Raw genomic sequence first — 27,010 nt, 5'->3', positions numbered from 1 at the left:
CTATCCCATAGACGGTCCTTACAATTAACCAAGCTCAGGTCACAAGAAGCAGAAGTACCAGACATGGTAGCACAAACCTGTAATCCTGTCCCACCGGAGACTGAGGCAGTATGATTGTGAGGGGGGTTTTGCTTTATTTTTGCTTTGTTTTTTTCAAGATAGGGTTTCTCTGTGTAGTCTTGACTGTCCTGGAACTCACTCTATCTATAGACCAGGCTGACCTGTACCTACTGAGGGATTAAAGGCGTTCAAAGCTATAATTTTCTCTTCTTAATGTAGGCAAGTAAGTATCTTTGTTTTCCTCAGAACTAGGACCTTTTGTTCCCATGAGCACAAAGCTGGCCTCTCAGCATCTTTCCCTGCTGCTCTAATAAAAGACTCCAGCAAAAACAACTCAAAGAGATGGGGGCGTATCTTGGCTTACAGTACCAGAGGGACACAGTCCAAAATGTCAGGGAAGGTATGGCAGCAGGAGCAGGAAGCTGGCTGGTCACATTTCATCCTCACTCAGGAAATAGAGACAGAACGGGAAGTGGGGCTGGACTATAAAAGCGTAAGGCCCTCCCCCAGTGATTCATTTCTACTTAAGGTTCTTAACCTTCCCAGACAGCATCCCCGCTGGGGAGTCAGGTGTTCAAATACATGAACTGTGAGGGGTGTTTCATATTTAAACCACAGCAGCTGGTGAGCCCCTAACAAGCCATAAAAACTGATGTGGGGTATTGAAAGCAGTGTTTTTTTGTTTTTTTAACTCTCCTCCCTCTCATTGGGCTTACTACTTCCTAGGGATCTTATTAAAATGTGGACTCTGTGTAGGATGTCTGAGGTCAGGCCTGATATTGCATTTCTAACAAGTTCCCAGGTACGTGTGAGATACTTCTGTCCCATGGACCACACTTTTAGAATTTTTCTACTGAGTGCTAAATTGTCTCCCCTGACCCTGGCCTGCGTGATAAGGCCAGCTTCCTGCCATGTGTGCATCATATTTTCCTAAAAAGCAAGCCATTTCAAAGCTGCTCTGGGGAACCGGAGCAGAGTAACCATAGTTACTTCACCAACTATAGATACACTGTTCTGCTGATTTTCCACACTTTGCCTCTGGAGACTGTAAGCAGCCCTCGGGTCGCTTCTCAGCCTGGTGCTTGTCTCTGTTTATTAGCAGCTTTCTCAGCCACTGAGAGTACCAGGCGGGCTGAGTCTTCTGGGACCCTTCTTTTGGTCAAACCTATACAAATCTGAATACAGTCCTGGGGGGTTGCACTTATATCCAGCATTAGACAGTAAAAGTTTATTAGTGACTCTACTCCCCAACAGACAGCAAAAAAATGCTTGCTGCTTTAAGATGGAAGGTGTCATATCCATGGGTTAGGAGGAATGCTACCTTTTGTCTGGGGATGTCCTAATTGCTCCTTCAAGGGAGAGCCAAGGTCATGAATCACAGAGCATTGTCGCATGGTTATTGGGGCTATCTGGCAACACCTCACAAAAGGGGAAACAGACAAAGAGATGAGAAGTACATCTGCACCAGCACGTACCTGGTCTACATAGGTTCAGGGCATCTCTCCAGGCAGCCACCCCTACTCTGGAACTCTGTTCTGCCTTCCAAATGTCTCCTCATGGTCTAGTTTATTTCTGCAAGCTTTCTTTTGCACTCAAGATGCAAGTGTTTTTAAGAAATTATTTGTCATGTGTGTCTGCTTGTGAGTATATGCTTGTACGTTTGGGTATTCAGGAACATCAGAAAAGGCATAGATCCCCTGTAGCTAGAGTTAGAGGTCATTGTGAGCTGCCTGGTGTGAGTGCTGGGAACGAAACCCAGATCTTCTACAAGAGCGGTGTTTGCTCTTCACCATGAGCCGTCTCTCCAGCCCCTTGACCCAGTCAGACAGAAGGAGGAATTTCTAGTTTATCTTCCCAAAAACAGATCAGGTTCCAAAACCCAAGCAAAATCCTCCATAGCTAGCTCTGGAATCCAATCCATTTTGTTGAAAGTAATAGTATGCTTCCATATATCATGTAATCATAATAGGTGGTTAGTGTATTTATCAAATTTTCAAAGTTTCTTCTATTCTCCTGTGGTGCTGGGAATCCTCTCCTTACTTTTGAGGTACGGCGGTGCATGCCTGCCATCCCAGCACCTGGAGGCTGGAATAGGAAGTCCTGCAAGTTCAAGAACATGTCCAGAAGCTGGGGACCTAACAGTCCGGCTCGGTCAATTCAGGTCATGCCATGTGGATGATAGCAGACACTTTTTTCATCTGTTTGAGCTAGGCTGTCTGGATACAGTTAGACGAGCTATGGTTTCTTACTGTCACCTCTGCTATCACAGGCCTGGGGAGCTGCCAGAAGGGTCTCCAAAGATGACTGGCTGGAGTGGCTGAGACGGCTGAGTCTGGAGCTGCTGAAGGACTCCTCATCGCCTTCCCTGCGCTCGTGCTGGGCCCTGGCTCAGGCCTACAACCCAATGGCCAGGTATGGTGTGCCGGGGCTTTCTGCCTGGCTTCCTTTCCCTTTTTTTTTGTTTTTGTTTTTGTTTTTGTTTTGTTTGTTTGTTTTGTTTTGAGACAGCTTTGGAGGCTGTCCTGGAACAAACTCTGTAGACCAAGCTGGTCTCGAACTCACAGAGATCCACCTCCCTCTGCCTCCCAAATGCTAAGATTAAAGGCGTGCACCACCACCACCTGGCTCGTTTCCCTATTTTCAAGACTTCCTTCCTTGCTACAGTGTATATTTATTGAGTATAGTAAGGAATAAAGTGGTAATTTAGTTAATGAACAACCATTTTCATTAGTAGGCAGCAGAAGGAAGACGTTTTATTTCTGTTTTGTAGCAGAACTGGTTTACTGTGTGTATTTAGTAGCAGTCATTGACTCCAAGGTTATGACTTTGACCATGATTTGGTTCCTGTCATTTATTTCAAGTTTTGTTTTTTGTTTTGCTTTGTTTCTTAATGTTGATAAAGCCATGTCTAGAAATTCACTCACTGTCTCTGTAGTGTGTGGATTACACGTGCCCAGCTGATGCTGTGTCATCTTGTATCAAGGTCATCTGTAAGCACAATGTCTTTCCCAGAGAGACTGGTTTGTTTGTTTGTTTCATTTAGTTTTTGGAGATAGGATTTCTGCTCAAGCTGTCCTGGAACTCACTCTAGACCAGGCTGGCTTCAAACTCCCAGAGATCCTCCTGAGTGCTGGGATTAAAGGCATGTGTCACCACCACTGGCAGAAGCTTTTGGTTAACGTAGTCCAAGATGTAAACATTGGGGATCCATTGTCACCTCTGGATAAGGAAAGGTAATTTATTTATTTACCCCAGGCTTGCTTCAGTGTTCAGATTAAAATTTCAAATTTTGGTGTGTTTTTTTCCTGCAAAATTCCAAAATTAAGCATGTTAGTATAACTTAACCTTGAAATGTGTAACTATAAGGGAAAAAGCATCAAGTTCTAAGCCCATCCATTGCAAGGACAGGTTACGTCTCCATCCCTCTGCCACCGCAGGCCACTGCACCTGGAAAAGCCTCGTTACATTATATGCTGGCGGAGGGAAGGGGGAACATCCAGGTGACACTGGTGATTTCACATAGGTGTTGTGGTCTTGGAAATGGCTGTTGTTCTGCTGGAGGCCGGCTGGGAGTCCTCCATGCCTTGTGCTGGCGCTTCAAGTTTGCTGTCATCTCTGGTGTAGTCATCCGGGGAAACGCTCTCAGTGTGTTTGGAAGGCAGTAGCAGGTGCTGCTTTGCCATTTTGATCTTAAGAATTTGGACATTAGCCGGGCGGTGGTGGCGCACCCCTTTAATCCTAGCACTCAGGAGGCAGAGGCAGGCAGATCTCTGTGAGTTCGAGGCCAGGCTGGACCAACAGCCTCCAAAACAATACAGAGAAACCCTGTCTCGAAAACAAACAAACAAACAAACAAAAAAAAAGAATTTGGACATTGTCGAGGAAATATTCCAAGAACCACTTAAGGACTGTTTATTTCCTAAATCTGTTCATGTCCAAATTTTCTTTCTGTTCATCACAACAGAGAGAAGCAAGGCAGAAACTGCCAGGACACGCAATTGTGAAGACAAGTTTGCTGTGTTCTCCTCCCCACCCCACTCTCCCATACATAGTCCCCTGTATATCACGTCTGTACCTGCCCTAAAAGATACCGTTGTCAGGCGGGCAGTGGTGGTGCACACCTTTAATCCCAGCACTTGGGAGGCAGAGGCAGGCAGATCTCTGTGAGTTCGAGGCCAGCCTGATCTACAAAGTGAGTTCCTAGGACAGGCTACAAAGCCTGTGTTGAAAACCAAACAAACAAAAAAAGATACAGTTGTCATCGCTAGGCCTGAGATATGGGCAGTTGGGAGCTTGAAGCAATAGGAGTCTCTGAGTTTGAGACTAGTCCGGGCTGTTTGTGTGAGACTGTCGCTCAACCAAGCAAACAGATTAGTAGTCGGTAGGTACATGTGGTTCTTTTAATTTAAAGTTTCCTCCCTTGTTTGCCACCGAGCAGGTATTTAGTGACCAGCAGTTATTGTGCTGCTCGGGGAAGGTTTAATAACTTGCAACAACTTCCGTCAGGCAGCAGTGTTCCTCGTAACCAAAGGGCAGCACCAGAAAGAAGCTGGTTGTCCGTAGAGCATGTGGCACCAGGCCCAGGTGTGGGCGAGGTTCCTAACATCCCTCTCTGCCCCCCCCCCGTGCTTCCAGGGATCTCTTCAATGCTGCATTTGTGTCCTGCTGGTCTGAACTGAACGAAGACCAACAAGATGAGCTTATCAGAAGCATTGAGTTGGCGCTCACTTCTCAAGACATCGCCGAAGTCACGCAAACCCTCTTGAACCTGGCTGAGTTCATGGAACACAGTGACAAGGTCAGAGCCTTTGCCCCCACTGTCTCAGTGGACGGTGATAGGAATCCAGCCGGCGGGAGGGGCCGCTTACACACAGCCCACTCTTGAGTGCGCCCCACCTACCACCATGTTCCTACACTTTCCTCTAGGGCCCCCTGCCACTAAGAGATGACAATGGCATCGTGCTGTTGGGTGAGAGAGCTGCCAAGTGCCGAGCGTATGCAAAAGCGCTACACTACAAAGAACTGGAGTTCCAGAAAGGGGCCACACCTGCCATACTCGAGTCCCTCATCAGGTAGGCCCTGAACGCCCGTCTTACTCACTGGGGCTGGTTGTAGGACCAGCCGCATGAATCTGCTGTCAGGTCTGGGTGGCACATGTAGATACGTGGTTTCAGATGGCTGTCAGTAGTCAAGCCATGTTGTCACATCTGTCAACCCTTAGCACCTTCACTCTGTGGTTTTCCAACCTGTGCCTTCTTGTCCTAGTGCAATCCACAAGACCCTAGGAAAGACAGATGTGCCGAGCAGGATTAGGGTGCCCAGAGGCAGGGTCAGGTTTTAGAGATGATGCCTTTTAGTGACCAGGCTTCCTCCTTTGGCATTCTGTGACTATAAAAAGGGAAATCTGAGATGCAGTGATCTTTCCTGATTCGGTTTTGTTCTCTCCTCTCCTAAGATGGTTTGGAGTCTTCTGGATATGGAAAAGAAGGTTGTTTAATAAATTTTATGCTGTTAGAAATTACAGGCAGCCAGAAACATTAGCCTCAGCACCTAGAGGACTGCTCACTTCCCCCAGTGATTTTAGAAATGTTGACTCTGAAATCTGCCATCTCCATGGAGATGCTAACATGGTTCATCGTTTAACTGCAGACAAGATAGCTCAGGACAAATCCACAGATAGCAAACTCCTGGGTAGGCTGACAGACCCTGCCGAGTGCTCTTTGCACACTCTGCCTTTAGCAAAACGCAAAACGTGGGAATGGAATCCTACTTCTGCCAGACCCACTGACACAGAGAATGTCAATTTCTGAAGTACCTGTGGGGATAGCTGCAAATGTGCCGTCCCACGAGGACTGCTTCAGCGCGGGAAACACAAAGACTTGCCTTTCTCCCTCCTACCTCTCACTTGTACAGCCTCATGTGATGACTTACAGAAACGGGTACCTAACTGGTTAACCCATCGTGTCCTTGCTGACTTTTCTGAGACCTGTTTGAAACTCTTCCTCATCCCACTGTTGGCTTTTTCTCATATTTGAGACAATCATAGAAACATTGAAGTTAATGCAGTTTTTAGCAGAAAGGTATAATATGGCTAGAAAAGTAGTCATTGGCTTTTTAAGGCAATGTAACTGAAAATGATCATAATTCCCTGCAAATAGATTGGATTTGACGCGTTTTGTTTAGTTTATTGTAAAATCGGGCCTGAGGGAAAGCATGCACTCTTAACTACTCAGGCCTGCTCAGCTGACGGAGCTTGGGTGGCCTCTGCCCCTTGGGCGTCCTCTGGAGCCTCCCCAGTCCTCTTCCCTGAGCACCGCTGTGATGACTGTGGTACCGTCTTTACTGGGGGTGTCATGTCTGTTTGTTTATTTGATTTACAGAGTGAACTTAGATTCCCCCTGCCTTAGAAAGTTGTAGGAACAGCCTTGGGCAAAGCTACTGTTGGGAAGCTGCCCCGTAGCACTCCCAGAGATGTAGGAGAGACACCTAATGACTCCTCTTGGGGTCACGGCTCTTTGAGTTGCATGCCCCCTTTGTGGGTCTCAAGACACTGATTTCCTTTCTTCACAGTGGCTTCTAAGTTCCTGCTCCTCTCCCCTAGGCAAACTGTGGGTGTCTTGTCTGTTTTGACAGTTAACACACCTCCCTCCACACAAAGGTTGATTTTTTTTTTTAAACTGTTCATATTCCACTTACCAATTATTCTGTTCTCAGGGTCTATGGTAATATATACACTTAACATTAACAAGCTATTTCTTATTTTTGTTGTTGTTGTTGTTGTTGTTTTTTAAAAAAACCAACTATTTCCTTTTGAGCCAGATGTAGTACACCTGTAACCCCAGCACTCACGAGGTAGATTTGGGAGATTTTTCTGCTCTGGTTCTGTCTGTCTGTCTCCTGCTTGTTGGCTTTCTTACGTCTCTATTCCAGGACAAATTAAGTCCCACATGTAATCTCCACTCTGGGTCAACACTAAAACAGTATCAACTGTTTCAAGCTCATATAGATGAGAAAGTATAATCACTTCTTAGGGGAACAGTGGATTAGAAGGAATTGAATTTTAAGAAACACATAATAACTGTGGTGGTTTGTTGATTATCCAGTGCGTGAGGGCAGTGGTCTGTTGGCCTGTCTTTTGTTCTTGTTGGTTGAGACAGGATCTCACTGCATAGCCTTGGCAGTCCTGGAACTGTGTGTAGACCAGGCTGGCCCCAGCAGAGATCCACCAGCCTCTGCCTCCCGAGTGCTGGGATCAAAGGTGTGCTCCGCAACACCCAGTAGCTGGGCTTTCTTCTCTGCTCGGTAGAGAGAGAATCTCATCAAAGTTGTGTGCTCCCTGTCCCGCGTGTTGTCTCTGTGTTACATGTTTCTGGTTGAGGCATCTGCACAGTTAAAAACAAGGACTGGAGATGACTAGGTGGATCGCTTGTAGTGCCAGTGTGGGCATGCCCCTCAGCACTGTGCTGTGTGACTCCTGTTCCCATTTCTCACAGGGCCTCACACAACGATGCCTCCTTGGTTTTCTGCAGCAGCAGCCAGCTCTGCTTCCGGTTCCTGGTCATAGGCTGTGGAGGAACTGTCTGTGGTGTCCGTCTGTCACTATCCTTGGTTTCTGTCTGTCAGGCAGTACCAAAGTACATGCTCAGAAATGGGGGAGCTAGGAATGCCTTGCCCATCCTTAACTCTCCGTTCTTCCCGTGTCTGAGAAGTTTCTCTAGGGAGTGTGGAGACCCACGGAAGCCATCAGCTTCCTTCCTATCCTCCAATCCACCGGTGCTGGGCATCTCACTCTCCTACCCGCCTGAGGGAGTCTGTGTTTGCATAGCGCTCCCCTGGGAACCCGCTTTATGCAGCTTCTCTTCTCACTATTTCTTTGAAAACTTCCCAAGGTTCTGTTCCTGAGGGGAAGTGGATCCCCAGGCATTGTGGGTACAGTAGCAGTTACTAAGTGAGAGGCATGGCTTGTCTTGCATGACTCCAGAGGACAGTTCTTGTGGTGAGCCCGAGCTGGTGTGGGACTGCCAGTGCCAGGCTCTGCCCTGCTCTCCAGCGACTCAGGCCCTCCCCCTTCCTCCCTTCCTCTCCACCCTTCCCCCCCTGCCCTCCCACTCCCCTTTTCCTTCTCTGGCTTCCTGCTCCTTTGGTTTCCTTGACTATGGAACCAACTCAAGGGGCCGTGCTCACTCTGACTTTTTTTTTTTTTTGGTTTTACGAGACAGGGTTTCTCTGTTTTGGAGGCTGTCGGTCCAGCCTGGCCTCGAACTCGCAGAGATCCGCCTGCCTCTGCCTCCTGAGTGCTGGGATTAAAGGCGTGCGCCACCAACGCCCGGCCTTCACTCTGACTTTTTACCCAGAGTTCTTACCTCGCTCTCGGTGATAACAAGAATTTCAAAGGAAATACTCAGATTTTGATAGTATTTGTTGTAAAAGAAAAAGATATCTTGAATGTTTAAGACAGAGATCACAATCTTTTATTTTTACAAAGCATAAGTTTTTAACCACAGCTCCATCTACCTTCATTTTCCAGACATTGTTCTCCTAGACAGTATTTTTAAAGGGGATCTCTTTGAGTCCATTTCTTACAGAATGAGTAAAAATGGATATGTATGTCGACTGAGAATGTTTTAAGGCTCACCTCCCACTGGTCTTCACTCCCACACCCACCCCACAGCATGCCTGGCAATGCTGTTCCCTGACCCAGACCCGGCCCTGGAGAGTCCTTGAAACAAGTTTAGCCCCCACATTTTTGTCTCTTAAAAATCCTATAAAGCTGTGTGGTGGCACAGGCTTGTCTCTTAAAAATCCTATAAAGCTGTGTGGTGGCACAGGCCTTTAATCCCAGCACTTGGGAAGCAGATGCAGGTAGATCTCTGAGTTCAAGGCCAGCCACTACATAATGAGTTCAGGACAGTCAGAGCTGTGTAGAGAGAGATTCTGTCTTAAAGAGAAACTCAAAATCCTATAGACACAAGGAAATGTCATGCGGTTTAAGAAGAGGAAGCCGCCACCTTCTCCTCTGACAGTCACAACAGTTCTTTTTATTTGCTCTTCCCCTCGGGTCATCTACGCCTTAGTTAGAGAGAATGGGTAAAGTACTTCAGGGTTCCTGTTTCCCATGGGTAAGTCATGTAGGCTGCTGCTCTCTGGGTCCATGCAGTCCTCCCCCTTGGCACCAGTGGCAGGCCCACCGAGGCTACTAACTGTTGCCATTGCTGGTGTACTGTTTGGTACCTGTGGTTCTACTGGGTGTGCATGTGCTCACGTTGGTGGCACAGAGAAAGTTCCGTCATGTTCCCTAGAGATTGACTTTTCATTGAAGATGATAGACCATTCCCTTCCTGCCATTTCTCCGCCTCCTCCCTTCCTGCCCTGCCCCCCTCAGCCTTCCACATCTCGCTTCCATGGCTCTGCATTGATTGCAGCAGCCTTCTTAGGGCTGGAAGACTTCAGGACGGATCTTCATCTCCACTCGCTTGAGGGAGTAGTTGGCTCCATGCCAGCCATACCAGCTGATGCCATCCATGTGTTTCCTGTGCTCCCCCTGGCGGTAGTAGACCCCATTGAGGTTGGAGTCTGTGCAGCAGTTGTACCAGTAGCCACCTGGCATGAGAAACAGAGGAGGCGGGCAGGCTAGACTGTGGCTGACGGATGGTGTTAAAACTGACAGCCAGAGCACAGCAAAGGGAGCACCGCAGCCAGAGCACAGCAAAGGGAGCACCGCAGCCAGAGCACAGCTGCAGCTTACTGCTCACTCTCAGTGGGACTGTGGGTCCCAAGCTTCACCCCCACTCTGCCTCCCAGATCTCACCTTTACGGAGCTGTGCACACTTGTCTAAGCAGTTGTCGTTGTCCTTGTCCTTGGTGCTGAAGACCGTGTTGTTATGATAGAGGAGGGCATCCTTGCCCACGTTGCCACTGTAGTTCCCCAGGAAGAGGCGGTAGCTGTTCAGTTCGTTGGCCAATGCAAAGTGGCTGTACTCGGCATAGCGTGCGTTGCCCTCCCAGTCCTGGCAGGGAGGAGCAGAGCCTGAGTGAGGCTGTGAAGGACTTCATTTCTACAGACCCTGAACCCTTTTCTCTCACTAGCACCACAGCCCAGCGTCTCTTCAGTGGTGGGCTCTGATAAGACTGTTACAGTTCACCATGTTAGCTGGTGAACAAAGGGCTCAGGCCTAACTTGGGTCTGGACTTACCATGTAACCTGGATTGTTCTTTCTGTAGCCCTTCATGCCTCTGTCTGACTTTTGTTAAATCTCACTCTGAGATGCTGTAGGAGCAAGTGGGGATGTTGGACTTGAAGCCTTCTAGAGGGGCATCACCCCAGCATCACTGCTATTTGCATTTAGGAAGATCCCAGAGGATGGTGTTTCTGTCTCTCTAACTCTGGGTTTATTACCCTGTTCTGCCTTGGTTCTTCCTGGGTCTGGGTCAGCTACAGTTTAACTTTTCTGAGAGATAGAAAGAAAAAAATCTTCCTCAACTGTACTGAACCTTCAAGGAAATTGTCACAGTGATTGTACAAGCCTAATGTGACTAGACAGTGGTGACGCTTCCATATCATGCATTGTCATGTGCAGTGTGCCTGGCCAGTCAGGGCCTCACAGCTAGCTGGAGCTTACCTCACAGCTGGAGCTTACCTCTAGCTCTACACGGAGCCGCGTTGGCTGTCTGGTAAGCCGGTGGATGTGTTCATTCCCTAGCCAGAAGTCCCCTCGGATGCTGCCAAAGCCCTGCTTGTACTGTCTCCAGTCTTGGTAGAAGGAGACAAGGCCACTCTTACGTCTCTGGATGACGGTCCAGCCTCCTCCTGAAGTTTCCATATCACAGAACACCTGAAGCAGAGAGAATCTTCTGGTCAGGGGCAGGAGCTCGAGGACAGACTCCCAACTGTGTGCTGTGCCTGCAGGGTTAGCAGCTCATGTACTCTCTGCACACTCCAGCAGAGATACTGCCGCTAGCGTGGAGGGGCTGGGGCACAGTGATGCTTAGCTTGGGAATGTATATGGGGGGCGGGGTGTCAGGTGAGCACAAGCTGAATGGAAGAATTAGGTACTTGCATGTGCCTCCTCCTAATGTCTCCTTTCCTCTCCTAAAGAGCAGTTGTTCTAGGACATTACCAGAAATGTGAACTAGTTATGTGCTGGTGAGAATTAAGTGTTGGTGAGTTGACATTTTGAAAAGAAGTAGCTGGTTGGAATTTATGGGAGGAATCCCATAAATTGGGCGTTCTCATAGCTCCACCATGTGGTATATTTGCCTCTCTGATTTCCCTTTTTGTAGACCAGACCAGGTCCTGATGTCTCCATGCCGTTTAGGGCTGGAGGACAAAGGGTAGGACATGGCAGTAGCAACCTCACCTCCAGCTCTGGGCTGCCCAGGAACTCATCGGGAGGAAGCTTGTACACTCCAGAGATTCGGTAGTTCTTCTGGTAGAGGGAATAGCAGTCATAGATGGCATCTGAGGGGGACAACAGAGTGAGCAGAGATCTGGACCCCAGAGGTGGGAGGGCATGCCTACTGATCCGAACCAGATTAAAAACCAAGACTTTATTTCTACCATAGGGTCTCATGGGTAGAGGAGGGCATCGGGATTGCGGGGGCATTTTTGGGCTTCCTGTTAGGAGACAATAGAGTAGGGAATCCCTTCACCTGTGCCAAAGGGCATTAGCCAGGGAGCTCCAGGTTAAGTGTGAGTAAGTCAGGCACCCTGCTGTAGCATCAGGCATGAAACAGAAATGGTGTGGTCTGTGACGTAGCTTCAGGCTGCTTGGGTGGGACCTCAGCCAGAGGCTGGGTAGAAGGTTTGCTTGTTGCCGTTTCTTGGTTTGTTTGGTTTGGTTTGTTGTTTCTCAGGTAATAACTGCTATGGACTGGTACTCTAATGAGGGAGACAGATTTAAAGTCTTAGCCCCTCCCCAGTCTCACATTGCTAGATGTTCAAATGAAAGTCAGAGCCCTGAGGAGCCCATTGGGACGTTCCCTGCAAGTTTTGATAAAGCAAGGAAATGAGCCTTTCCCATTTCCCCTTGGGCTTGATTTAAAAGCTGTCCTGGCGGCCTTGAGGCTGCTGCTCTGTGCTGGGTTTTGTCTCCTGGTTCTGAACGGCGGAGTGGGGCTTCAAAGACACAGCTGCTTCCAGGAGTCTGCGCTGTTGAAGGAGACCCTTCCTGACCTCCTTGGGACTTCTTTGGTGCCCAGTGGCATGGGTGGAAGTTCCCAAAGTGCCTGTTTCTGCACAGAGCATGTTGGGAAAGGGGAAGTGAGGTGCACCTGCCCTTCTTCCCAGGAGACCTCTAGTAGCAACAAGTGGTGCTGTCACCTCTGCATCTGGTGGCTTCTGTATTGCCAGTTTCACCTCACAGGCCAAAGGAAGACTCACTTACCTGGTCAATGACAGCACCCACCTCTCGCTTCCCAAACCGAGGACCAGGAACTCCAAGCAGTTTGTGTGTTGGTTTAATTAGCTAACAGACTTTTCAGGGTTAACTTCGGGCAATACTTTTTCTTTGTCTGAATCAAGTGTAAACAGTGAGAAATGCTTCACCTATAGAATACACTCATTCAAAGTGTTTTCCAGTAACCTTAGAAAATTAGATTTGTCTCTGAGCAGCAAATTCATCTATTGGCCTGTCTGCCAAGCTAACCAACAACTGAGCACTGTTTTCCTGAAGAACGAATTGCATGTGCCTTATTTGTAGCCGTTAAAGACCAGCATTTCAACATTACCTTTTTACTTACTTCGTTATTTAGGGGAGTTTTAGCAGCAAACATGGGAGGAAATGGATCAGAACTGTAGAATCACGCTATAGATAATGCACTCCCCAGAGGTCCCCAAGTTGTTCTGTTGAGCAGGTCATCCAGAAGCAGTGCTGGGGTCAGAGACCCTCAGCAAGCACGGGTGTGGAGTACGGGACAGCGCTTACCTGCCGAGGTCTGTGTGACGGTCTGTGCTGCCTGGAGCTGCATGATGTCGATCTGGTTGTTCATCTCGGAGTACTTGCTCTCGGCCACTGTGAGGCGGGACTCCATGCGCTTGCTGCTGCTCTCCAGCTCCATCACCTGCATGACCACGCTGACCCAGTCGCTCTCCTGCTTCCTGCTCAGCTCACCCAGGAGGCTGCTGAGGTTGGCGACCTGGGCTCTGAGCTCCCTCACCTCCTCACAGCATGCGGCTGCTCTGAGCTGAGCAGGTGTCTTGCGCTTAGGAGGCTTCTGCAGCCACACAGGGTGGCTGACAAAGGCCACAAGGAGAACGCATACCCAGGTCTTCCTCAGCGTCATCTGGAGGCCTGTTGGAGAAGTCTCCCTCTAGAGTCTGGGGCTCTGCAGGAAGCTTATTTTTTTGACTCACACTGGCCGTTTTCTGCCTTCCTGGTGGTCTCCTTCCAAGGTGCTTTCTTAGCCTTTCTCAAAGCTAGAGTTTCTGAAGTGGAACTCAGTGGGTATTCGAACACTTTCCTTCCCAAGTCTGAATGCCCCACCAAGGCAGCATCTTAAATATTGTTGGTGCCTGTACCTCCACCCTACCACGGCTGTGTGCTGAAGCCCCTCCCACCTCATCTGGGAGGGTCAGGTGCCTGTTGAGTGAAGTCAGCTCAAACTTAGGCCAGAGGAGAGGAGGAGGGGGCCGGCCGGGCGAGTGTCTGTCTCCTTGTCTGTGGAGTCTCTGGGCTCAGACAGGAGGCTGAGTTTGTTTCCAGTTGCGCCTGTTAGATTATACCCTGCCAGCCACTGGCTCAGCTCGACAGGCAGTAGACGAGTTTCCAAACTCCCACCCGAAGGTTATGTAACACAGACTAAGAGTCGGGACTGAGACTGCTGAGCCAGGGAGGCCTGCTAAGGCAATCTGTGCTGTTTACTTGTGGTTCTGGTTTATTTGGACATCCCGATGAGTGTGGGCAAAGATAAGTTTTAACTGGGCTGGATGCGTCTTTTTCTGGTCCTCACTCGGTGTCTTCCAGAATCCTGTTGAACCTGAATTAGTAGTTTGTGTCTGTGAATTGCCTTTCTTTTTATACACCTTCCTCCAAAAAGATCACTTGACATTTTACAAGGAGGTGTCACCAGCTGAGGACATCGAGGAGGACTCAGCCGTGCCAGGCATGGCTCTGGGATTGGTCACTGGCACTGTCAGTGTCCCGGCAGCAGTGAAGAGGCCCCAGTTTTGCCCAGACTTCAAACTCAGAGAAAAGACTCCCTGTCTCCTAAGCAATCAGGGTCAGGCATCTAGGTCCCCTCACTCCATGCAGTGTGGTTGCAACTTGTTGTTAACCCTCCTGTGCCTGCCTATGCCTTTGCCTGAGAAGCGAGGTTATTACAACCTTTGTCTCTTTGTCTGCTTTATTTGAGGTGCTCTTCTTTTTTTTTTTTTTTTTTTTTTTTTTTTTTTGGTTTTTAGGAGACAGGGTTTCTCTGTATTGTTTTCGAGGCTGTCGGTCCAGCCTGGCCTCGAACTCACAGAGATCCGCCTGCCTCTGCCTTTGAGGTGCTCTTCTAAAATCATGTGAAAACATGGAACTTTTCACTGAAACTGTATACAAAGGAGCTCTATCTTTGGAACATGCTTGCTGTTTCTATGTTGGTAAGCCACTGAGGTAGTCACTTGTCTTGCTACTCAGCCTGGTTCCCACATACAGACCTGACATTGCACAGCTTTTCCTACCATAACCCCTTTGAGCCTTTTCCAGTGGGATGTCTGGCTCCTCAGAAAGTGGTTTCTGTTTAGGCAGCTCAGGTGAGCAGCAGGTTTACATTTCTGAATGAAAAAGCATTAAGGACTCAGACCACGTCTTGTTTCCTCTCATCTCCTGTCTTTTTCGCCTCCTTGGGAGATCAGGATGTTACTGACTGCTTCTGGGTTAACCTGCTCAGAGATTCAGAGTTGGCACAGTGGTCTGCTCTTTTTTCCCTTCTCTTAGTGAATAGCTGGGTTAGCAGCCTTCATTGGCTCCATGGAGGTGTCTAGCATCATTCAAAGTCTGCTAAACCCTGGGTTCTCTTTAACCTTATGTCTCTGTGCTTAAGCCATGAGTCACACAAGTGTCGTGTACCATATGATCATATAAAGAGCATCCCAGGTGATCCTGCTGCCCCAGAACCAGTGTCTTAGTGCAGCCTTTGCAGTAAGTGTGGTGAACCAGCTGATTAGCATTCAAGCAGACAACATTCAGATTTTGATCCTACCTCACACCACACACAAAATTTCAATTATAGATATAAATTCTGAATGTGAAAGGCAAAATCATAACACAGTGGTGTAGATTATGTTCAGCCTCTTGAGATAAACCAAACACCAAAACTGCCAACATAAGAAAGTATTAAGGTGTGCAGGCCAGCTGTGGTGGCACTCCTAATGTCCTAGTACTCAGGACAGAGGCAGCCAAATGCTGACAGGAGAATAGTTTGTTTGGGTTTTCACTTATGACGGAGAGAGTCAACAGTGAAACCAGCATGATGCCTCGCAGCGCTGAATGTAGCCTGTGGCCTAGGAGCTCTAGGTGTTCTCTTCACAGCAGTGCAAGCACATGTGCTCTGAAAGACACGGTCAGGAGTGATTGTGGAAAGGAAGGCCACGCCCAGTGACCAAGCCCTGAAAACAGTCTGTCACCAGTCACATAGGCAAACCGTAGTGTCTCACACTGGGGAATTACCGCTCCACAATAGGAAGGGCAAACTACTATGGCATGCAACAGCGTGGTCTGTCCAACAAAACAAGGTTGAGTGTTCACATAAAGTTCAAAAACTAGCAGGCAAAGGGCTGGGGAGACGGCTCTGGGGTTAACGGCACTCGTAGAGGATCCAGGTTTGATTCCCAGCATCTATATGGTGGCTCACAACTGTCTTTAACCCCAGTTCAAGAGGATCCATTGCCCTCTTCGTGACTTCTGCAGGCACATGCAAGTGGGGCACAAACGTCTATCTATGCAGGCAAATCACTCATGCATATAAAACAATAACTAAAACAGCAACAGACGTCAACACACTGAGTGTTGGAAGTCAGTGACAGTGACCCTGGGAACAGGGAGGTGGCTAGAAGCGGCAATACACTGCCCTGTACTTTCTTGGTCTGGTGGGAGTGTCTTACCTCTGAAAATCCTCTATCTGTGCACTTTTCAACCTGCTTCCTTCTAGAAGTTTGTTTAAAAATAGACGATGCATGAATTGTGAGGAAAGTCTCCCCTGACACCTGGGCTGAAATCCGTCCTCATGTTGTTCTCCTGTTGCCTTATTTTCCCATTGTCCCCGTTACTTGGCATTTGCTTCCGTTAGTTCTTTTTGTAGCTGCTTGTAGGTCTTGTCTGTTTGTCTGTACACTGTGGCAGCTGCATCTGGTACTCAACACGAAACCTGGGGAGGATCTGTGAGATGGAGGCGGGATACCAAGGGGAGGATGGACTTCCCCTAATACAGTCTCTCCATGACATCTGTCTCAGAAACCGTGACACGTAACAGTGGTGACACCTCTGGTGTCTCCGTTCTTTAGGACATTCACTGCCTGTGTGTCTTGCTGTCCAGGTGTGGTGTGTCGCCTCTCTCCTAATCTCCCTCCTTGTCACATAGACAGGCAGTTTTCTTTCTTCTGAAGTCAGAAGGGATGGAACAGAGTGTAAGCCAGCCCATGCTGCCTTTACAGAAGGCATATCTAGAAGCTTCCTGGTCACTCCATGCCAGCTCATTTGTGTTTCTCACTGCATCCACATGCGAGAGTCTCAGATCTTGGCCATCCATAGGCCAGCATCAGACTTCACTCAAAATACCCAGTGTGCTTTGCATCCAGGTAGATGAAACTAGGTTCAGGTTGAGCTGTGAGCCCTCCCCACCCATGTCGTCTTTCTCATAGTCACTCCGCAGCTCTTCCCTTCTCTCTGAATGTGAAGACACAGGAAAAGGGAGAAAAGCCTCCAGGCATCATCAGGGGGCTGTGCTCGCTGTTGCAGAATAAAAAGATAACAGCCAATTTGTCAGGAAGCACTGACAAAAAGATAAAGTTGAAGATAATTAACTGGCTGACATACTGGGAGCAATGTGCCTGCCAATAACTCCCTAAATCAGCCAGAGCCTTGGCAATGCGGCAGCCATTCATCAGTTTTACAGCACGCCTCTGACAGGCTCCTCAGTTGGAAACCTGGCCTGCACAGATCGTGTGCTTTGACACTGAACCAACCTATGCCATATGCTGGGTTGTGTAAGGTTCGAGGTCCACATCCATCCAGGAGATGCCTGCAATCCGTATATACCCATCCTGTCACCAGCAGTGTTTGGCCTCCAGGGACACTTTCCAGAGGGGTCACGCACAGCCTTCCTGGTGGCCTGGACCCATCAGGTACCACTGTCAGCCAGCTGGATTCTCTTGGTGACGTGTGTTGGCATAGCATTGAAAAGAATTATGAGGCCAATTGTGGTGGCCCACAACTGAAATCCCAGCGTTGCAGAGGCTGGGACAGGAGAATAGTAAGTTCATGGCTGCATAGGGAGACCATCTCAAAACTCATAAAACAAACAAGGGAGTGTGAAGAATCTTAGTAAAGTGGAAAATCAGAATTCAGGAGCATATGCTGGGCACCACTATGTAAAATCTGCTCAATTAATATGCACAGTGGGATTATTTTAAACTAAAATTATATTGTGATAACTTCCCTACCTTGGATATTTCCTAATTTGGGGCAGGGAGACTAGCACTTTCCTTGCACATGTATGAGGCACTGAGTTGAATCTGTGGCATCTGTTTCCCTTCTTGAGAGAGTTACAAAGATGTGATAGTTTCCACACCTTACAGTTGGGGAAGCTTACGGAGGAGGAGGAGGAGGAGGAGGAGGAGGAGGAGGAGGAGGAGGAGGAGGAGGAGGAGGAGGAGGAGGAGGAGGAGGAGGAGGAGGAGGGAGGAGGAGGAGGAGGAGGAGGAGGAGGAGGGAGGAGGAGGAGGAGGGAGGAGGAGGAGGGAGGAGGAGGAGGAGGGAGGAGGAGGAGGAGGAGGAGGGAGGAGGAGGAGGAGGAGGAGGAGGAGGAGGAGGAGGAGGAGGAGGAGGAGGAGGAGGAGGAGGAGGAGGGAGGAGGAGGAGGAGGAGGAGGAGGAGGAGGAGGAGGAGGAGGAGGAGGAGGAGGAGGAGGAGGAGGGAGGAGGAGGAGGAGGAGGAGGAGGAGGAGGAGGAGGAGGAGGAGGAGGAGGGAGGAGGAGGAGGAGGAGGAGGAGGAGGAGGAGGAGGAGGAGGAGGAGGAGGAGGGAGGAGGAGGAGGAGGAGGGAGGAGGAGGAGGAGGAGGAGGAGGGAGGAGGAGGAGGAGGGAGGAGGAGGGAGGAGGAGGAGGAGGGAGGAGGAGGAGGAGGAGGAGGAGGGAGGAGGAGGAGGGAGGAGGAGGAGGAGGAGGAGGAGGGAGGAGGAGGAGGAGGAGGGAGGAGGAGGAGGAGGGAGGAGGAGGAGGAGGAGGAGGAGGAGGAGGGAGGAGGAGGAGGAGGAGGAGGAGGAGGGAGGAGGAGGAGGAGGGAGGAGGAGGAGGAGGAGGAGGAGGAGGAGGGAGGAGGAGGAGGAGGAGGAGGAGGAGGAGGAGGGAGGAGGAGGAGGAGGAGGAGGAGGAGGAGGAGGAGGAGGAGGAGGAGGAGGAGGAGGGAGGAGGAGGAGGAGGGAGGAGGAGGAGGAGGAGGAGGAGGAGGAGGAGGAGGAGGAGGAGGAGGAGGAGGAGGAGGAGGAGGAGGAGGAGGAGGAGGAGGAGGAGGAGGAGGAGGAGGAGGAGGAGGAGGAGGAGGATTTGCAGAGTCCACAGCTCCCCAAACTTACAGTTATAAGTTACAAAGGTGTGGTAGCTTATGCCTGTGTTCCTGGCTCTGGCTGACGCAGGGAGAGCAATGGAAGTTCAAGGGCCTGCCTGGGCTATAGAGGAAGACTGCCTCAGAAAACCAAAACAACAAAATAAGCAAATGAACCTTTATAGACGATACCCTCACTCTCAACAATTTCCAAAGGTGAGGTTCTGTATCCGTCTTCCAAAGGTGAGGTTCTGTATCCGTCTTCCAAAGGTGAGGTTCTGTATCCGTCTTCCAAAGGTGAGGTTCTGTACCCGTCTTCCAAAGGTGAGGTTCTGTACCCGTCTTCCAAAGCTAGCCATCTGTTACCACTCACACTTTGCAGTCGTGAGGGTCACACTGTCTTCACTGCACATTTAGCCGTCCTCTAGATAACAGACACTGTGGGAGCTGCCCAAAGGGAGGGTGAGGGTGCTACAGGAGCTTTTCCTTCTGAGGAAACTCTGGAATCAAGACATCAGGAACCTTTGTGGAAGGTCAGAAAGTAGCCACTGGGCTTGCATTAACTTTTTTCTAGATTTACGATCCTGCTGCCCCAGCTTCCTAGTGCTGGGATTACGTGTGTGAGTGTGAGAGAGAGACAGACAGACAGAGGGCACTGTCTCATTTGTGCGGTGTTGCACATGTGAAACTGGGGACAGCTTTTGGAAATCAGTTCTCACCTTCCATCATGTGAAGTCTGCAAATCAAACTCGGGCCGTCAGACCTGGTGACAAGTCTCTACCCACTGAGTCATCTTACCTGTTTCAGATAGTTAGTTCTAAGACCTAGTTTCCCAGCTGTCTGCATGTAAATAACCCACCTCACCTCCTCTCTTTCAGTTTCTAATGTCCCTTTGCTTCCTGTCTTCACTTCTGTCCTCCCATCTTGGAATTCATCCATTCCAAAAGAGACTGTTGCTGAGATCCGTGAACAGAACATTCTCTTGTTCCAGGACTCTTGAGCTGCCTGATGAAGACGCCAGGGCGTAGCCAACCCTTTCACCCTGGCCCTGTAGGGGCATCAGACAGTTGTGTTGCTCATCTGCTGGGCACAGAACTGCCTCAGTGCTGGCAGAAGTGGTGGGGCATCTGAAGCAGCTCTGTGCTAGGAGACAGCCGTGTGATGCGGCCGTGTGATGCAGCCGTGTGATGCGGCGCTTGGGGTCCAGAGCAGGGTTGTGCACCATCCATTGTGGCTGCTCAAGACCCCCATTCCAGCCATCTCCTGCCAGCTGTGGTGCATGTGTCATCGTTCCAATGCCAAGGGAATGCAGAGAATTCTCCTTTGACAGGGAACCAAGTAAAAGGCAGACAGCAGTCTGCACTAGAAGGAAGGCCCAGGGCCAGAGGAAGCCAGCAGTGCCGTTCTCATAAATTCCTGATGGAGCACCAGGGAAGCCCAGGCGCTGCAGACGTAGCCCAGATGCTCCCGGTCTGTCTGGGCATCCAGCCCTCCAGGCCTGGTGAGGAAGCTCTCCCTTCACTTTGCCCTTAGCTGTCCTGAGAGAGTGGGGGACGGGGGTGGCCTAGGGCCACAAAGGAAGAAAGCTCGGAATCAGCTACTGTGAACAGTGACTCAGAAGCCCCTCGGGGACAGTGGCCCTTCTCAGGGAGCAGGAATGGCAGCTGAGCTGTTTGGCTTGTAGGTCAGTCCCTTCCTTCTCGGTGAAACTAGTCACAAACTACCTATGAAGAGCCCCAGGATGAGAGGTACAGGCGTATAGGAGGAGGGAAATGGGGTAGATAGAGTTTGTGTACATGTGTGAACTTGTTAGCCAATAAGTTTTAAAAAATAAGGAAAAACACAGATAGGTGTGTGGTGGTGGCATAGCGCACAGCTTTAACCCCAGCACTTGAGAGGCGGAGGCAGGTGGATATCTGAATTCAAGGCCAGCCCAGTCTACAGTGAGAACCAGGACACCAGCATGAGTTTCTCAGTTACACAGAGACACCCTGTCTCAAAACAAAGAAAGAAAGAAGGAAGGAAGCACGAGGGACAGCTTGGGGTGGGATTACAGTGGTCACTGTAGTCACCATCAACCCACTGTGGTAGCAACATGTTCCCGCACTTCAGACCACTCCGGTGTCTTCCCAGCCTCAGGAAGCGGACTGGCTCGTCCTAGAAGAGAAGTGCCCTTTGTGACCTGCGTGTCTGTGAGGACATCAAGGCAGCTGCTTGTCCTCACTCTAGCTGTACCCAACTCCCAGAAAGAGTTTAACTCAGGTGGCAAGAGTGTTCCCGGTGTCTGGCTCTTGAATTCGGCCTCATGACCAGACTGAATAGGCCCCATTCCCAGCTGACTTTCTCATTTCCTAAAGTCAGGTCCATTTGTGGACTCCGGGTTTTATTTTTCAGGTACTCAGTGTCGGCTTGCTTTGTAGATTCCTAACTATGTAAGTCGACTGACCTGTCATTTCCACCCACCGCTAAGCAGGGGTAGCTGCCCAGTCCTCCGTCTCTGCATTTGCTTGCTGTTGTGTCTACCCGCATCAGAGAGAGCTGGCTTGTACTGAGCAGTCCTCTGCTGCCAGGCTGAGTTCCGGGTCAGTTGGCCCTTTGTGTCTGTGTCAGCAGGGAAAGACTGAGGAGGGGCTGTGTGACACTCCCAGCTGCCATAAAATGGATTTTTCAGAAGGGGACCAGGGAGCAAAGACAACTTCTTCACAAGAACAGACTATACAGCCTACCCTTCCATTCTCATACAGTGACTTTGCATGGTGGTCAGAGGACAGCTGGCAGGGCTTGGGTCTCTTCTTTTATCATGTGGGCCCCAGGGGTTGGACTCAGGTCATCAGACTTGGCAGCAAGAGCCATCTCACCAGCTCTAAGAGGGCTTTGAAATGATGGCGTGGTATCAATAGCCTGTGACCTTTTTTCTTCATATATAAAATGGGCCTATTAATAACTGTCAGCTTTGCCAGGCAGTGGTGGTGCATACCTTTAATCCCAGCACTCGGGAGGCAGGGGCAGGAGGATCTCTTGAGTTAGAGGCCAGCCTGGTCTACAGAGCAAGTTCTAGGCCAGCCAGGGATACACAGAGAAACTGTCTCGAAGGAAAAAAAAAAGATTGTCAAATTGTCTTAATTTTGATTGTTGCTGCTAAGCTCTCTTTTATGCATAATTAGTGGCAGAATGGATTAGGCAAAGGCATTGTTATGTGGTTTTGGGTTTTTGTTTAACCACAATGTCAGTGAGGCTCAGAGTAAACCAAGTACTTTATACTGTGCTTGAAACAAGAATAGTTTTTGAAACAGAACATGTTCAGAACACAAGATTGGAAGACAGTTGCTACAGCTGGTGTGATGATTTTCCTTTTGGTGTTGTTTTTGTTTTGTTTTTCAGTCTGTCTAGAGTTAGCATTCTCTGGTTTAGGCGAAGAGCACTTGACCGTCCTTGTCAGGGCGGTTTCATCCTACCAGGACTTGCACTCACCAAGGCCAGCTTTGGAGTCCTCTGACAAAAATACTGAGAACACACATGTCCGGTTTCGGGGAGTGCTTCCTGGCTTTCTTTTTCCTGTTTTCTTAGACTTCCAAAACTACTGTTTGGTTAAAGAACTAGATAGTGACTGTGCTGTACCAAGTAATGTTAGTTAGCAGTGCAGTTTATCCTACCCCATGAGAGTAGACCACTGAGATCTCACATGTAGAGACAAGCCTACAACTTTGAGGAGTCCATTCTTTCCTTCTACCCTCTGGGTCCTGGGGATCAAACTCAGACTGTCAGGCTTGGCTGCAAGTGCCTTTATCCACTGAGCCATCTTGCCGGCCTGTTTCCTACCTCTTGATAGAGACATCCAGTTGCTCCAGGTATTGGGGGAACATTCTGATTCAGTTTGGCTTTCAGCTTGGTGTCCTTGGCTCGGTGTCCTCATTAGTAAGACGGAACAAATCTTAACCTTTCTTTCCTGATTTTCTGGGGATGTGAGGCCAAAGGAATGATGGTTGGAAGGGCTGACAGCATGTGCTTTGTAAACAGGAGGCATTTGATTATTACTTTCACAAATGTTAACTTCTCTAGACTATTAGATTTCTGGGTAGTTCCTTTCAGTTTTATTGGGAAAAAAGTGGTGGAATTAAAAAGAAATATTTATTTATAACAGCCGCCTCTTACCATATTACCACATGGAACCCAAATCCTGGAATTTCCCAGAACCACTTAAAAATGAATTCTACTCAAGTAGACAGTTTGTACTCTGCAGTAAACTAGATCCATGCCCATTACATCCGTCTAGACTCTCAGGTTGGTGTTTGCCGTCCAGTATCAGCATTGTTGCCTGCCTCAGTGCTCTCCCCATTTCCCTGACTCCATACCAGTAACAGGCTGTGTTCAGCACTGACTCAGGTGCATAAGTCTCTCTTAGAAGGAAGGACTGAGGCTTGCAGTTCCCCTGCTTTCAGGGCCATCTTGTAGCCTCTGGTGAATTAACCCTAGGGCCCAGACTTCCAGTGGCACTGCTCAGCAGTATAGCTCTCCAGCCATGTGGGACCAAGCACCACCTGTAGGTGACTTAGGTCCCAGTGAAAAGCATCTATATGCTGATGGCCAACGCTAGAAACTGCTCCCCCAAGATTTACTGCAGAGGGAAGTTGTTTCTGAAGACGAACCTCAGACCTGTGGATGTGAAGACAGTGGGCTCTGGCAGACGAGCCGTGAGTGTAAACGGAGAGCCTGGGAATTAAGTCATTAAAAAAAAGACGAATATTTGCTTATGTGTGTATATGTGTGCCCACAGAGATCAGATACTCGTTAAAAGCAGCAAGTGTTGTCAACACTAAGCCATCTCTCTTCCCCAACCTAAAAAGTTTAATGTGTGAGAGCATAGCTCAGTAGTGAAATGCGTGCTTAGCATGCACAAGGCTTTGAACACTTCAGCATCTGAGAGAAAACCAGTCTCCACTGACTACGCAACAGTCCAGATTATCACATACTAGCCTTTACTGCCCCTCAGAGTGTGGGGAGGAAATCAAAAACCTTTTCCTAGATAAAGTTATTCAATCTGGGTGGTGATAGGTCTGTCTGAGAGACCTCAGCCTCAGGTTGCTGGTGTCCAGTGTCCCCAGGCCTTGCACCCTGAGATGCATGAGTGTAACTGTGTCTTCCTTTTGTTCCTCAGCATTAATAATAAGCTACAACAGCCTGAGGCAGCTTCCGGTGTGCTAGAGTATGCCATGAAACACTTTGGAGAACTGGTAAGTGCCTTCTCATTCCTTCTAGAAAGACAGGAAGTAGAGACCTGACTACAGAGGCATTTAGCCGCCACCTTGGAAAAGTTACTTTCCATTTCTGTGGGTTTTTTCTTTAATTTGTGAGGATCTGAATGCCAGCCTGCCTGTATCTTAAGGATGAAAGGGGCAATGCAAGATGGACTGCATTAAAAGAAATGGGGCCGTGGGGGGAGGGACGCACAGCCTTATCAGCAGTGGTAATTGGCCTGAACTCTTAGCATGTAATGTGTGGTGAGTACTCCACATGCTTCATTGGGCTCCATCCTCCCATGGACTCTATGAAGTGGCTGCTGTTATTATCCCCTTTCTTAAGAGAGGGGACCGTGGACCCAGCAGGTTGAACACCTGTCTGAGCTTACAGAGCAAGTACAAGGCAGGACCAGGATTTGAACTTGGGCAGACAGGCATCAAGACTGCCATTCAGCCTAGCCTGTCACCTGTGGCAGAGCCCTTGTGCCTGCCCCTGAGTTAATACCCAGTACACTGTATTAGAAACTGACCGGTTCCCCAAGAGGAAAATGAAATGCACACTTAATCTCTGGTGCTGAGGGCTTTGTGTTGCGTTATTACTTACACAGCTGCTTCTCCGCTGCCGCCCTCACCTGTCACACGCATTCATTGCCATGACTCCGTGCGGTTGAGAAGGTGATTCAACCATCCTTGAGTTTATGAAGCACTAACTTAATCAGTTTAACACTGGGGCCCTGGGAAGCCAGCAAATGCTGGGTCCATATATTTGATGCAGAGCCTTTTATTAATTGTGTAGTTCACTTACTGTGGTTTCCTCAATCAAAAGGCAGGGACTTCTATTTGATTGTTTAGCATTGTGCCTCATTTAGAACATTGGACTGAAACTTCAGGCCATCTGTCACCATCTTAAAACACATATTGCCATAAACAAACTTAATGCAGAGACCATGCCTCATCCGTCCTTGTAGAAGGCAGAAAGCACACAGTGTGCTCACTCCCCAGGCCAGGCTGTACTCTGTGGCAATATCTCTAGAGCTTGGGCCCCCGTGAGTCTGATTGAAACAAGGATTCCTTGCACATCTGGTGTTGAGGTGATCCGCCAGCAGGTGGCTCACACTCCGGTGCTCAGAGTGCCAGCCATAAATGAGAGTCTCTCCATCTTCAGGTTCTAAGGGTGGCCATTAGCTCAGGATTATTGCTAAACCATGGCGGATTTTCTGTTCTATTTAGGTAGCTGAATCATATTAAGCTTGACAATGGTTTGCCTTTTCTTGGCAGAGCCTGTGCTTTCTCAGCACAATTTATGTAACAGCAATCTCATTAGAATTTTGTGTGATTCATTGCTTAAACCTTATAGTTTCTGCAACCCATTGCAATTCAAAATGTCCTGCCCCCTGCTTGACCTGCTCCATACGCTGCTCGCTCTACTCTCTGCTGGTTCACCCAGTGTGTGCCGCACATTAGTCACTGGCTCTTTGTGTAGAAATTCCACCTGGGACGTTTATCTGTGCTGCCCTTCATCTTAAGAGTGTTTCATTACTCTCTCTCTAAGTCATATGTAGGCGAAATGGAAACATTATTCTTGGCTTAAAGGATTAAGTTCAGTTTACCTTCTGTAGATAGGCTGATCTCAGCAACCCGCCTGTCACTGGAGTGAAGGCTGACATGGCATTAGTTGGTGCATGGGCAACAGGATATTGGAAGCAGTGCAGTCAACATTACGCAGTAGAAACAGCTTCTTACCTGGGTTCAGCAAGAAGAGGTACTTTAGGCCTCTCAACAGAATGGTGGTTTCTTCTGTATCTGCTACATAACCATCAGTTTTATATAGAAAGGGGAGGAAGGAACATGGGAAACTAATGTGGACCCTGTTTGTATGAAATTTAAGTTCCCCCTCAGAATCATGTTGTTCTTTGAGGGCCCTCTGCAGAGCCAATAGCCTGGCCTGGTGGGGAAATAGTCTCGCACTGAGCTGGGGAAGAAACTCAAAGGCAGACAGAACACAACCTAGAACAGCCTCTGGTCATTCTGGTCTGCAGCTTCAGACTGTATGCTTTTAGTCATGTGGACGCCACTCACAGCGTGGCGCTCTGTCTGCCAGGATAATGGAATCCCTCCTTTGGCCCTGACACTGGTGGAAGTGCCAAGCGCTACACTGAGGGAATGTTGGATGCAAGACTGTGGAAGGAGGAAAGGTTGTCGGAAGAATTTTAAGTAGTAGTGTTCTATTGTATTTTAAATTATTTCCTGAACGGTTAGAGATGCATTAAGAATGCGGAGAATCAACAGCTTCTAAAAAGAAGCAGCTGTGGCCTAGGCTACTGTGGCTGTCACACAGCCCGATCGATGTCAGCAGTGCAGCAGACTGGTGTGCAGAAGCTGTGGTGGGGGACCAGTTTCCCTGCATGCTTACTCCTGTGTACTGATGTTCCCATGACCACTAGAAGTGATGGGGATGGAACTGGGCCCTCCATGTGTTCTCAGTTTGACCTCAGGATTCAGTATCTGTCATTAGTGTGCCCAAGAAATAGCATTTCTACCTCTGCTAAACAACCTACCTCCAGATAAGTTCTTCCAGCCTAAGCGTGCTGACAGGTGAAGTATGTGTAGGAGCATCGCATGGAAAGAGTGTGGACTCAAAAGCATAAGCCCTTGCTCGCTCTCCGCAGGAGATCCAGGCCACCTGGTACGAGAAACTGCATGAGTGGGAGGATGCTCTTGTGGCCTATGACAAGAAGATGGACACCAACAAGGATGACCCAGAGCTGATGCTGGGCCGCATGCGCTGTCTTGAAGCCTTGGGGGAATGGTGAGTGCACTGGGGTGAGGGAGTGGCCAGGAGAGGCCAAGTCTTCAGCAAGTCTTCTCCGGCGCCTTATCCGAGCCACTGGTGCTTTCCAGAAACCGTGGTCGTCGTAACTCTGGTGTCTCTTGCCTCTGTTCTGCCTCGGCACACAGCTGGTTTTGGTTGAT

At 49.0% G+C, this 27,010-nt stretch overlaps 2 protein-coding genes across 3 annotated transcripts in view; one reads left to right on the top strand and one right to left on the bottom strand.

Moving 5' to 3' along the window:
* Positions 1-27,010, top strand: part of Mtor (mechanistic target of rapamycin kinase) — a 103,353-nt gene that overhangs the window by 39,646 nt on the left and 36,697 nt on the right. For both annotated transcript variants that reach the window (XM_013120005.3, XM_005079329.4), the window contains exons 26-30: positions 2,330-2,472; positions 4,696-4,858; positions 4,987-5,132; positions 23,956-24,031; positions 26,707-26,846. In XM_013120005.3, coding sequence (XP_012975459.1) covers positions 2,330-2,472; positions 4,696-4,858; positions 4,987-5,132; positions 23,956-24,031; positions 26,707-26,846 — 668 coding nt within the window. The remainder of the gene's footprint in view (positions 1-2,329; positions 2,473-4,695; positions 4,859-4,986; positions 5,133-23,955; positions 24,032-26,706; positions 26,847-27,010) is intronic.
* Positions 8,509-13,732, bottom strand: Angptl7 (angiopoietin like 7). Its single transcript, XM_005079328.4, has 5 exons — positions 12,984-13,732; positions 11,418-11,518; positions 10,698-10,892; positions 9,869-10,067; positions 8,509-9,660 (listed from the first exon to the last, which is right to left on the bottom strand). Exons 1-5 carry the CDS (start codon positions 13,339-13,341, stop codon positions 9,491-9,493), a joined length of 1,023 nt encoding a protein of 340 aa, XP_005079385.1. The 5' UTR covers positions 13,342-13,732; the 3' UTR covers positions 8,509-9,490.

The sequence above is a fragment of the Mesocricetus auratus genome, unplaced genomic scaffold, assembly GCF_017639785.1.
Source record: "Mesocricetus auratus isolate SY011 unplaced genomic scaffold, BCM_Maur_2.0 Super-Scaffold_100042, whole genome shotgun sequence".
Lineage (NCBI taxonomy): Eukaryota > Metazoa > Chordata > Mammalia > Rodentia > Cricetidae > Mesocricetus > Mesocricetus auratus.
Note: the sequence above shows the minus strand (reverse complement) of the source record. Positions and strands in the feature narration are given on the sequence as shown.